Source organism: Nematostella vectensis, chromosome 5 (assembly GCF_932526225.1).
Source record: "Nematostella vectensis chromosome 5, jaNemVect1.1, whole genome shotgun sequence".
NCBI classification, from domain to species: domain Eukaryota; kingdom Metazoa; phylum Cnidaria; class Anthozoa; order Actiniaria; family Edwardsiidae; genus Nematostella; species Nematostella vectensis.
Genome location: NC_064038.1, coordinates 3,544,119 through 3,557,210, shown reverse-complemented (window position 1 = coordinate 3,557,210; position 13,092 = coordinate 3,544,119). Strand labels below are relative to the sequence as shown.

The window sequence follows — 13,092 nt, the reverse complement described above, 5'->3', positions numbered from 1 at the left end:
AAATATCAATACAAATAAGCAGAGTTGAACATCGAACATGTTAAGTTGAACATTGAATCATGAACCAATCATGAATTTTGTCCGAGATGGCGCGCCAATATTAAATTTCAAAGTGAGACAAAAATACACACAGTTCAATCACAATTAAAAAAGGTTAAAGTTGTAAAGGTTAAAGTTATAAAGTAACACATCGAAAGCACAGCATGCACGTAAAATATTAATCATAGTGGAAATACGACAATTTGCATAAAGTTCTCAACCAATACTCGTTTTGCAGGTGCATTCGGAATTTTGGAAGATTTTTGGACGCCATATGTCAGAGTTCCAAAAAGAAGGAAATTTGAGAATCTTCCAAAACCAGATTCAGTTAGATTCAGTTAGATTCAGTAAATAATCTCAGTAGTTGTCAGATATGTGAGGGGTTATGAAAGGCTATGTTGAATTTCTCTTAAAAACAAAGGGAAAAAGCCGTAATAGGGAGTGGTATTTTTAACATTTGGGTGCAAGTACGTACTGAGCTGCTGACGTTCAAAAGAGAACTGCTTACCAAATCTCTAGATCAGTTGAATGTAAATGTGTGTCGACTTTTGGCTTAATTCAACACTTCAGTCGATGCCCTTCAGTTATTTCAGATACCCTCCAGTCATTTCAAATGTTTGTGAGTCAGCACGGCAATGAGAATATCCAAGAACATGCCGAATTCAAAACTTCACCGAATTTAAGACCACGCCGAATCCAAAACTACGCCAAATTGAAAACCATGCCGAAGTTAAAACCGTGACAAATTATGCGACAAGAGGTTCGTTGAAAATTTAAAACATAGCGTAAAATGTAAACCTAAAATTCCAAAAGATGCTTAAAATACGCAACCATGAATTTTGTCCGAGATGGCGCGCCAATATTACATTGCAAAGTGAGACAAAAATACATACTGTTCAATTACAAATAAAAAAAAGTAAAAGTTAAAGTTGTAAATTAACACATTGTAAGCACAGCATTGCACGTAAACTGTTAATCAAAGTGAAAATACGAAAATTTGCATAAAGTTCTCAACCAATACTCGTTTTGCAGGTGCATTCGGAATTTTGGGAGATATGGGACGCCATATGTCAGAGTCCCAAAAAGAAGGAAATTTGAGAATCTTCCAAAACCAGATTCAGTTAGATTCAGTAAATAATCTCAGTAGTTGTCAGATATGTGAAGGGTTATGAGAGGCTTTGTTGAATTTCTCTTAAAAACAAAGAGAAAAAGCTGTAATAGGGAGTGGTATTTTCAACATTTGGGTGCAAGTACGTACTGAGCTGCTGACGTTCAAAAGAGAACTGCTTACCAAATCTCTAGATCAGTTGTATGTAAATGTGTGCCGACTTTTGGCTTAATTCAACACTTCAGTTGATGCCCTTCAGTTATTTCAGATACCCTCCAATCATTTCAGATACCCTCCAATCATTTCAGATACCCTCCAATCATTTCAGATACCCTCCAATCATTTCAAATGCCCTTCAGTTATTTCAGATACCCTCCAGTCATTTCAAATGTTTGTGAGTCAGCACGGCAATGAGAATATCCAAGAACATGCCGAATTCAAAACTTCACCGAATTTAAGACCACGCCGAATCCAAAACTACACCAAATTAAAAAAAAAACATGCCGAATTTAAAACCGTGACAAATTATTCGACAACAGGTTCAACTTGTTAAATTTCAATACAAATCAGCAGAGTTGAACGTTGAACATGTAAAGTTGAAAATTGAAAACGTAGCATGGTGCGTAAAATGTAAACCGAAAATTCCAAAAATATTTTTTTGTCTTTCTGCCTCGAATATTGTAGATTTTAACAATTCAAGACACCTTTCAAAAAACATGCCGAATTTAAAACCGTGACAAATTATTCGACAAGAGGTTCAACTTGTTAAATTTCAATACAAATCAGCAGAGTTGAACGTTGAACATGTAAAGTTGAAAATTGAAAACGTAGCATGGTGCGTAAAATGTAAACCGAAAATTCCAAAAATATTTTTTTATCTTTCTGCCTCGAATATTGTAGATTTTAACAATTCAAGACACCCTAAATGATACAAAACTATTAACCTTTCCTGAGATATAAATCCAGCTTATTTAACCCAATGGTTTATTCAGAATATCGTTATTTCGAAGCGATTTTCATAATTGTTGACCTACGTCACAAAAGTAAGATGAAAACAATACCTCCTCTAACAAAATGACCTAATTTTGAAACGAATGCTTAGAATAAGACAGAACTATGTCCAAATCATCTTTTACTTGGGCGCTCTACGTCTTTTCCAAAACGTTCCAGTTTTGGAAAAAATGGACAACCAACTACAGTCGAACCTCTATTAAGCGGCCCTCTATTGAGCGGTCACCCTCTATTCAACGGTCATTTACCAATGTCCCGAATTTTCCCCCTTATGTTTACTGTAAATTTGACCTCTATTGAGCGGTCACCTCTATTAAGCGGACGCGGTCACCAAAGGAGGGTCCCAATTGGTTGATTTCAATGTTTTTCACCTCTATTAAACGGTCATCATCAATATATACATCATCAATACGTCATATTTTTTAACTGTCTAATCTAATTACTATGGCTAATCGTCTTGTGAGACTTGTGTGGTCTTGTGCGGATCAGTCGCATCAAATTCCTCGATTACCAATTTCCGCTTTAGCCAGCTAGAAGAAAAACTGTCAACTAAAGTATTCGTTTTGTCGGCTTTTTCTCTTACGATTGCAACAGCATTCGGATCCTTTATGTTAGTTGGTTCCCGCATAAGTTTGTAAACATCTTCTAGTGCTGGTTCCCACTCAGTCATTTACTCATGGTATCCCCGAATGAATGCAACTGGGTCAGATTTGTGAGTTTTTGGGTACGGCAACGCACTGCGAGTTTTTGATTCGACTTCCAAAATCGCGCAAACGCGATATCGACGGAAACGACGCATGTAACATCACCTTAACAAGAGCCGTATAGGCAAAAACAAACTGACTAGGCGGTTTCAAACATTTTTGGATCAAATTGGAATGCACCAGGCCCCGTCTTAGGGCTAACATGATTGTTACTGTTGTTTATTATAATAAAAAGTTCTTACGTATAATTACAGCCCGATTTACGCTAATTTAGGGGGCGAAAATAGCGAAACCGCTATTAAGCGGTCAACCTCTATTAAGCGGTCACTAAGCTTAGTCCCGAGGGTGACCGCTTAATAGAGGTTCAACTGTATTTCCCAAGCCTTATCTTACGACAGAAATGGCAGAAATAAAATAGTTGGGGGAGTGTAACGTTGAGTGACATTTGTGTAATTAGAACGTTAAGTATTACGTCATAATGCAAATTTATTATAGTATTAGTCAGATGACTCACGAGAAACTAGAACACGCCACTGGGTAAGAACTTTGAAATAATATTACTTAGAGTCTTTTATGTTTAACTAACTATTTAACTAATTCAGATTTCCCATAATAGATTTTTAAGGTTAACTCTCCCGCTCCGGTGAATTATATGGAAAATAAATTTAGATGTTTAAAACCATGGTTCAATTGTATTCGAGTCCGTGCTAGCGCTAAAACTCATCTTATCGTGTTATCCTCTACATTTTTGCTTTTTTATTTTGCCATTTTAGTATTTGTGTGGGTTGTGGCATTCATTTTGGAAGAATTATATCAGACCGTTTTGTTACTCGCAATATGGATTGTTAGCGACACGCGAGCGAAAGCCCATTGATGATTGTAGTAGTATAGCAAATGACAGTTCACCGTCGGGTGGATCATGGTGGATCGTGGATCAACCTTAGGCTTGCCCAGGCTTAGTAATAATAATTTATCAATTTATATTGCTCTATTTTCATATAATGATCAAAAGCGCATTACAATATAACTAAATGTTGAACTAATATATACAATAAAATTTACAATTATAATCGAAAATAATATGAAATAATGAAATAATAGATTCATAGGAAAAAATATTGAGTAAAAAATAAAATAATAAAAATAAAATAAAATCTCTTTATATTGATGATTATGTGATATCAAGTGTTAAAAGCTAATTTAAAAAGATGAGTCTTAAGTTGCGCTTTAAAATAAAAGATACTGCAATTGATGGTGCGAAGATTTGCAGGGAGAGCGTTCCATAATGTAGGTGCAGCAACACTAAACGATCTGTCACCGAAAGACTTCATCATTTTTCCTGGGGGATGCATTAAAGAAAGGCCCTCATTTGAGCGCAGTGAATAGCGCGCGTTATTCTTAATTCTAATGAGATCAGTTATGTAACGAGGAGCTAGCCCCTGAAGAGCTTTGAAAGTGATTAGCAAGATTTTAAATTTAACCCGATACCTTACAGGCAACCAATGAAGATTTCTTAGCACAGGCGTAATATGATCGTACTTTTTGCATGACGTGAGCAGCCTAGCTGCAGCATTCTTCACCCTTTGCAATTTACCCATTTCTCGTTCTGGTAGTCCATAAAGGAGTCCATTACAAAAATCTATTCTACTGGTAACAAAGGCATGTAACACCATTTCTAGTTTATCCCTAGGCAAAAATTGGCTTATTCTCTTAATATTGTGCAGCCAGAAAAACGCTGAACTACAAGACTTAGAAATATGGGTCGACATAGAAAAATGTGAATCGAACCAGGCACCAAGATTGCGCACTTCTAAAACGGGCATAATATCTATATTGCCAACACGAACTGAACAATTATCTACTTTCAACAGCTGTTGTTTCGATCCGATAACAAGAAATTCAGTTTTATCGTCATTGATTTTTAACTTGTCCTGGTACATCCAAGTACGTAAGTTATTGATGCATCGTTCCATAGCATCCAAAGAATCCGCTAGGTCCGTCTCACTATTGGGATCAAAAGATAGATAAAGTTGTGTGTCGTCAGCGAAACAATGTGCATCCGGCAGATGGGCTTGTACTATCTCAAAGAGCTTGGAGGTGTAAAGTACAAACAGAAGCGGGCGAAGACAGCTGCCTTGTGGGACACCAAAACGCAGATCAAAGCTGTCCGACGTCACCCCCTCAAACAACACACGCTGGCTGCGCCCTGATAAATATGACGTAAACCACTCCAAAGCCTTCCCACCGATGCCGAAGCTAGCAGTTAGACGTTGGATCAAAATTGAGTGATCAACTGTATCAAATGCAGCACTTAAATCTAAGAGTACAAGTAATGTAACGCGCTGCGAGTTCATATATCAATAGCAACTTTGACCAACGCCGTTTCCGTACTGTGATGCTTGCGGTATGCAGACTGTAATAGCGGATAAAGCGCTGACTGAATAAGGTGATTATCCGTCTGATTGAAAACTGCACGCTCAATGAGCTTGGAAACATAAGCTAAATTGCTCACAGGACGCAAGTTCTTGAAGATAGATTCCAATCCCTGTTTCTTTAACAGTGGTACGACAGTAGCCTCTTTCCAGCAGTCAGGAAAAATTCCTGATTCTAACGAGTTATTGATTAGCTTGGTGATCACGGGAACGAGTGGCTCACTACAGGATTTCAACAAGTGCGTAGGTATGGGATCGAGGCAACAAGAAGTACATTTCGAATTCTTAATGAGCATGCGTACATCTTCCTCAGTCAACAACTTGAAAGCTTCCATTCGAGGGACTAGAGAGACCGTTTCTACAGTACAGTCATTCACCAGATCACCGCTCTGTACATTCTCCGAGGCACTACAACCCTTGTCAAGCTCATCACGCAGTCGGTTGATTTTTTCCACAAAATACTTTCCTATGTCGTTTGCCAATGCTGATTTATCCGCACAGTCCGAGAAGCATAGTGAGTTCTTTTCCACTAAAAGATCTTTCACAGCACGAAATAACTTGCCTTGATTATCAGAATTCTGACTGACAAAGTCAGTCAAAAAAGCAGATTTGGCTTCTTTCAGCAAATACGTCACATGATTTTTTGTGTCGTTTGAATGAGGCGAGATCATCAGCAGACCTAGTAGTTCTCCATTTCCTTTCTGCGCGCCTGCGCACTCTCTTAGCCTCACGGATTTCCTCAGAATACCAGGGCAGTTGAGGTCTGACTGTAACTGTTTTCGTCTTGAGTGGCGCATGGCGATCGAGTAATCCAGCAAGTGTTTTGTTATAACAGTCGACCAATTGCACAGTCTCCGAAGGTGGGTCCTGACACAGATCCGAGGCAGACAAATCACTCATGAATGCTGTTGTGTCAATAGCCTTCACCTTCCTAAAGGATACCTTTTTCCTAGAGAACTCCGGCATTGAAACATTTATGGCGAAAAATGCTATACAATGGTCTGAGAAATAAGAGCCAGGTCGGACATCATGTATGAGACTGGAATCTAGAGTCCTTGAGATAAGCAAATCCAAGGTGTTCCCAGAGATATGAGTAGGGAAGTTAATGTGCTGCTGTAGACCCATTGATGACAGTAGATCTAAGAAGCGAGCTGCATCGTTATCAGAATCGATATTAACATGGATATTGAAATCACCAGTCAACAACAGAGGCTCAGTTGTCATGACAACAGACTCCAGGAACTCGGCGAATTCCGAGATAAACATGCTCACAGTGAGCGGATGACTTGACGAGTATGGTGGCCTATAGATGGCAAGTAAACGCAGACGAGTAGAGCCAGACACAATTGTCCACTCCGAATACTCAAAAGAATCATAAATACCCGCTCTTGCATTTTTAACTACAAGTGAGTCCCGTGCCAATATACCAGTACCACCACCATTTCTGTCTGGGCGAGGGTGATCGGGTAGCCTGTATCCCGGCGGTGTGGAAGCAATCCTAGCCGCAGAATCTCCAGGTTTCAGTAATAACCGCAATGTCGAATTTAGAATCGCAAATATGGTCAACAAAGTCAGGCGCTTTGTTCCTAATTGACTGGGCATTGAGAACACAACACCTCATAAACTGAGGTCTATTGTTGTGAACAATTGCCGGCTCTGTCAATGGAACTCGTACCAGATTTGAATAGTGGCGCGAAAGATTTTTTGGTTTCGTCTTGGTATGATTTAAATTGTTCTTATGTTGAGGGCCAGGATTCATAGACACATCAGAGTAGATTGTAATGTCGATTGGTGGATCATGTCCGGCTACCATTAACACAGTTTGTCCTCGCTTTGACCATCTTGAAAGACTCAGACGTGTTTTCCGAAAACCGAACTTCGACAAAGAGGCCTTAACGAGCTGGCCAAGATCGATAACTGCCACTACTCTAAAACACGATGAAGACAGAAGCTGATTTTCCATATACGGCTCGGCGATGATCTTAGAGAGCTTTGGGTCCGGGTTACAAAACACAAGATGACAAAATAGCACAGCAAATATCATAAACACCGGAGACCCACTCTTAGCCACCATCTTCCGTTCCAGGCGAGTGGGGAGCTTGCCCGTCCCACCTTGGGGCTTGCCCTTCCCGCCTTTGGAAACCGTGGAAGCCAAGAAAACTAATCGTAAAAGACGTAATACTATGCCTAGAATATTTAATTAGCGTTGTTGAATTTATAAGTAAATCTGCATGCTTTTAAAGACCTTAAGAAAAGTAGATAAAGCGAAGCAGTGGGAAACAGTCGCAGTCGGGGATGGTGTGCACGAAAAAAAAAGGCTTAGTTCCGTATAAAATTAAAATGCTTTCTACGGTGCCTATTCTCTTGCAATCATCGGTTGTTATTCGACACACAACCCGGGTTTTTTTTTTTCAAGCTTTAGTTTTGGTGGTTTTTGTTGTGGTGTTACCAACACAGGTTTTTGTACACTACACATGTCTAAACAAAAATAATCATTTGTATCTCCTTTATAATTAGCGATCAACCAAGCGATTTATTCACCGCAGTTTTTTTTTTTCTATAAATGGAAGCGTTATAGGCACAGGGCTTTTTTGGACTTGATAACGAAACCATAGAGTATCCTTTTACGGTCTGAGTAACGCAAGGTCGTCGTAAATGCATATAAACCAAGGAAACGTTATTGACGCACCTAGACATCAAGTGCGGATGGAGGTTACTCACAAGCTCGGGACTCGAAATGTGTATGTTAGCGTTAACAGTTTCAGAGGTAAACTAGGAGTGAATATTTGCAAGTATATTGAGACTGAGGGCAAGAAGTTTTCCACCAAAGAGTTTTCCACCAAAAGGGCGCGGTACAACCACCTACTGGATCAAGAACTAGGTAACATTCACTACCAAAACCCTCCACATCTATCAACCGTACAAACCTGAGCGCTCTGTTTTACAACGCCAAGACGCTGTCCTAGAAACGTCCTCTTTGAAAGGAATGGAAGATCCTATCAATCCGGGGATGAAAAAGGTCTTGCGATGGTTGTGCAGAACCAAGTGCTCAGACTTGAGGGAGTTTGAGACGAGATTGGCTGGGATATTTGGAACAATTATCTATAGACCTGCTGGGCGCGACTGTCATCTGCCTCTACGATGTTATATCTCGGAGAGGACGCAGTTGCGGTCGTTTTTTTTTAACAAAGCACTGTTATTACTCTATAGCTCCATCCAAGGTTGTACAGGTCTTTCAAAGTCCATCCTATTGTCGGTCAACTGGAGTCCGTGTTAGCTCTATTAAGCAAGACTATGTAAATGAGTTAGCTCTCACGAAACGCTAATTGAATGTGTTTATTCTTTGTTTGAGTCGTTAAAAGGACTGGTGCTTTTGTTTTGTTATTCATTTCAACTGGAGTCCGTGTTAGCTCTATTAAGCAAGACTATGTAAATGAGTTAGCTCTCACGAAACGCTAATTGAATGTGTTTATTCCTTGTTTGAGTCGTTAAAAGGACTGGTGCTTTTGTTTTGTTATTCATTTCTCACCAATAGTCTCGGAGATGATGGTTCTAATCATAAGGCCTCTAGTCCATTGCTTACTTCGAGATTATAGGTATCGCCTAAGACGTTTGGTTCCCCCTCGTTGCACAAGTAAATGCCTCCTTTGTCATATTGGTGAAGGACAAGATTGTGTATAAAATATGAAGGAGGGGTTGAGACAGATCTATTATGATTTGTCTGGTCCCGCAAGCTATTCCGGGCAAATGCTTTGTACCGTGTGGCAAAACAGTGAGGCCTCAAAGGGGTCACTCGAAAAAGCGTGCGAGATTGGTTGAAAAAGCAAGATGCTTACACTATCCACAGACCAGCGAAAAAACATTTTACCCGCAATCGCGTGATTACAGGGGGTAACGGTATCCAATATCAGGCCGATCTTGTGGATCTGTCGTTACTCAGTCGATTTAAGGGGGGGGGGGTGAATAGGTTCGCGGATCGGCGGATTTGGCCCCGAAATGCTCACGGATTACGGATTTTGATTATTATTTCAGCAGATTTTCGGATTTTGGAAGTACGGCAGATCACGGATCTCTTCACAATTTGGGTGCGGATTTCGGATTTTGACTGCTTCGACGGTCGAATTTCGGATTTTAAATAAATTTCAATCGATGCTATTGTTTATCTGTCAAACCATGCAGATCTAAAAAAAATTATGCGGATCCACGGATTTGCCCCAAAAATGTAGCGGATCGGCGGTTTTACATACCCCTATTCACCCCCCCCCCCCCCATTTAACGAGGGTATAAAGAGGGTTACCGATACCTGTTGACATGTATTGACATGTTTAGAAAGTACGCATGGGCTGTAACATGGAGCCGAGATCACGGAAGCTTTTAAGAAGATTTTCAGCCACGTTTCTGGGTATAACGGCGGCTTTAGAGAAAGCCCCAGCTCTCTACCCCATTCGTAGGGTCGAGTGCAAATCGCTTTCCATCCCAGCAGGGAATATGACTATCAATCCAGACGACCTCTTTCTCGGTTCCATCCCTAACAGGATAAGAACCCCTTTAACTTCAAAAACTTCAAGCTTACTGAGATGGCCGTCTACGTTAATGGCGAGGCCATGCCGATGAAACCCTTGCGGTTAACTTTGAGAGTAACTTGTACCTCAAGGGTTATATGAGTCTGTTTCCAGGAACAAACACCCTCTACCACGATAGAGGCAACCAAATCACGCGTGAAGATTTCCCAGCGGGCTACGCCCTGTTCGCACTGGATCTTAGCCCGGACCTCGCCGCCGGACCCCATGTGTCTGCAACAAAAAGGGTAACCCTACTTCTAGGCATTCAGTTTGCTGAAGGACTCCAAGCGACCGTAAACTGCATCATTTACGCCGAGTTAGACTCAAGAGTGGAAATCGACGCCAATCGCAATGTGATGCAAAACTGTGGGAGCTTAACATGAACACTGCACAGATTGCCGCGGTGCTGAGAGCAGACCGCTATACCAAACCCCTACTTTCAAGGCGTTTTTCCCGTCAGATCGCCTCCTAACGTCGACCGCAAGGGTCTACCCGGTTCCCATTGGTGCGCCTTTTATCTCACCAAAAATCATGGTTATTTCATGGTCTCGTATTGCATGAGATCTCAAGACTGCACCGATTTATTTTGGGAATTTTTAGATTAGGAATTGTAAGGAATGGGACTATAACAGTACACCACTTCAGAGTTTCAGCTCACACGTGGGTGCACAATATTGCCTGTACTTTTTGTTGCAGCGCTGTAGAGGTATTTCACCCCCAAAAAAATCCAAAAATATTCTCGCGAAATAAGCGTCAAAATGATAGCTTTGTGTTCCGTTTCGTAATGAAATCCTATGGCGCCGTCTTTCGTTATTACGGTTGTTTTGGAGAAATAGGGCGAACTCACACAAGCGCGACGCTCTTGTAGTAGAAGCACGTGTCAACCACACTTCGTCACTTCGGACGATTAACTCTTCTATCACAGTCCAATATTTTCGCGCTAATACTAATAAACATCTTGATTCTACCTCTAAATTGTGCACTGTTGTCTTCTTTCCTTAAAACAACGACCCAACTAGCTCCCTTTTTGCCCCATTCTTTAATAAAACACTCATCGATTATTCCACCGCCACTTTCACCGCCACTTTCACCGCCACTCCGACAAAAGCTTGAAAACTAAACCGGGTTGTGTATCAATAACAACCGATGATTGCAAGGGAACCGACACCGTAGAAAGCATTTTAATTTCTTATGGTCTCGTTGGTAATTCCAAAAAAAGCCTGTGTTCGCAACGCTTCTATAGAAAACAAACTGAGGTGAATAAATCGCTTGTTTGATTGCTAATTATACAAGGCTTGAAAAAGCTTGAAAAAAAAAAACCCGGGTTGTGTATCTAATAACAACCGAGGATTGTAATGGAATAGACACCGTAGAAAGCATTTCATTTTATACGGAACTTAGCCTTTTTTCTGTACACACCATCCTTGACTGCGACGCTCTGTTTCCCACTGCTTTGCTTTATCTACTTTTCTAAAGGCCTTTTAAAAGTATGTAGATTTACTTATAAATACATCAACGCCTAAATATTCTAAGCATAGTATTACGTCTTTTACGATTTTTTTTTATCTTGGCTTCCACGGTTTCCAAAGGCGGGACTGGCAAGCCTCAAGTTGGGGCGGGCAAGCCTAAGGTTGATCCACGATCCACCATGATCCACCCGACGGTGAACTGTCATTTGCTATACTACTGATTGTTGGTTTGTTAACCTGCTGCATTGCGAAGTTAAAACCATTCTTAAATTGACTAAGAGCAAAAAAATGGATGTGATATGTTATTTAGTAAATATTTTTTATTGATTCTTAAATGAAAAGAGTCGTACCAGACGACAGAATTTTCGAGTGATACGGAACTAAAACCACTATGTGCTCACGGAAAATGCCATATAAATTAATAAAATTTGAAAATGTTTTCTGTGCATATTATATGCACAGAAAATTTGTATTCGTCTTAGACAAAATGATGAGCATTGGGCCCTCCGTAAGAAAGATACACCAATTCTAATATGAAGTGATACGGAACTGCTTATCGTACTGAACCATGAATTTTGTTCGAGAAGGTGCGCCAATATTAAATTGAAAAATGAGACGAAATTACACACAGTTCAATCACGAAAAAAGGTTAAAGTTAAAGTTGTAAGGCAGCATATTCAAAGTACCATTGCACGTAAAATGTTAATCATAGTGAAAATACGAAAATTTGCATAAAGTTCTCAACCAATACTTGTTTTTCAGGTATATTCGGAATTTGGGGAGATATGAGAGAAGGAAATTTGAGATTCTTCCAAAACCAGATTCAGTTAAAGTAAATAATCTCAGTAGTTGTCAGATATGTGAGGGGTTATGAGAGGCTTTGTTGAATTTCTCTTAAAAACATAGGGAAAAAGCCGTAATAGGGAGTGGTATTTTTAACATTTAGGTGCAAGTACGTACTGAGCTTCTAACGTGGGTCGGTCGGTCGGTCGGTTGGTTGGTACGAACGATACAAACGTACAGTACAAACGATACTGCACATCAAGTATCTTGTGGATCGAAAGCGTTAATCGGCTTTCGACTCTCGACGCGTACTTCAAGAACTGGATTTGTGTTTTTTCGCGAGTCAGCGGCTACACGTAGGCTAAAAACAGCACCGTTTTGCAGATATATTTCTAAAATCGCCGCCGTAAGATATTTTATATACTTTTCTATCAAATCCATATGTTTATTTTTTTTTTCTGATTCTTGTCTGCAGGAAATTTCTAAACACGAGGGGACAGACTTGGCCGAGCTGGAAGAGCTCATCCGAACCAATCACGAGGGACCATCGATTGAAGATGAAACAGACCAGCCAATGGGAGAGGAATACGAAGACCCGAGGTAGTTACGATCTTTACTCGATCAACGAGCTGCATAGATACAATTTCAAGCAAGTACAAGCACGCTGAAGTAGTGTTGACATTTTTAGATAAACAATTGAAAGCAATAGGCTTTTTTTAATGATTGAGTTAAAAGGCTATGATCTGAATGAGTTACCTTTTAGGGACATTTCCTTATCTTAATGTTGCTATTACGCAAATCAGTTCTTAACCTAGAGTTTGTCTTGACATTTTCGATGTCATTTCCGAATCCCTTATTGTCCCTTATTATTAATTAATCTAATTATTTAAAATTGCTGACAATTTTATAGATCATTCCGTTATTAGCCTGGTTTTTCAATTCAATAAAGACACTACATGGTGGAGAGAGTATTCATGTAATGTT

At 40.0% G+C, this 13,092-nt stretch overlaps 1 protein-coding gene across 1 annotated transcript in view; it reads left to right on the top strand.

The window, feature by feature from the left end:
- LOC116601481 overlaps positions 1-13,072 on the top strand; it is a 28,677-nt gene extending 15,605 nt beyond the window's left edge. The window contains exon 17 of the mRNA XM_032362309.2: positions 12,584-13,072. Coding sequence (XP_032218200.1) covers positions 12,584-12,712 — 129 coding nt within the window. The 3' untranslated portion in view covers positions 12,713-13,072. The remainder of the gene's footprint in view (positions 1-12,583) is intronic.
- Positions 13,073-13,092: the final 20 nt, after the last annotated feature.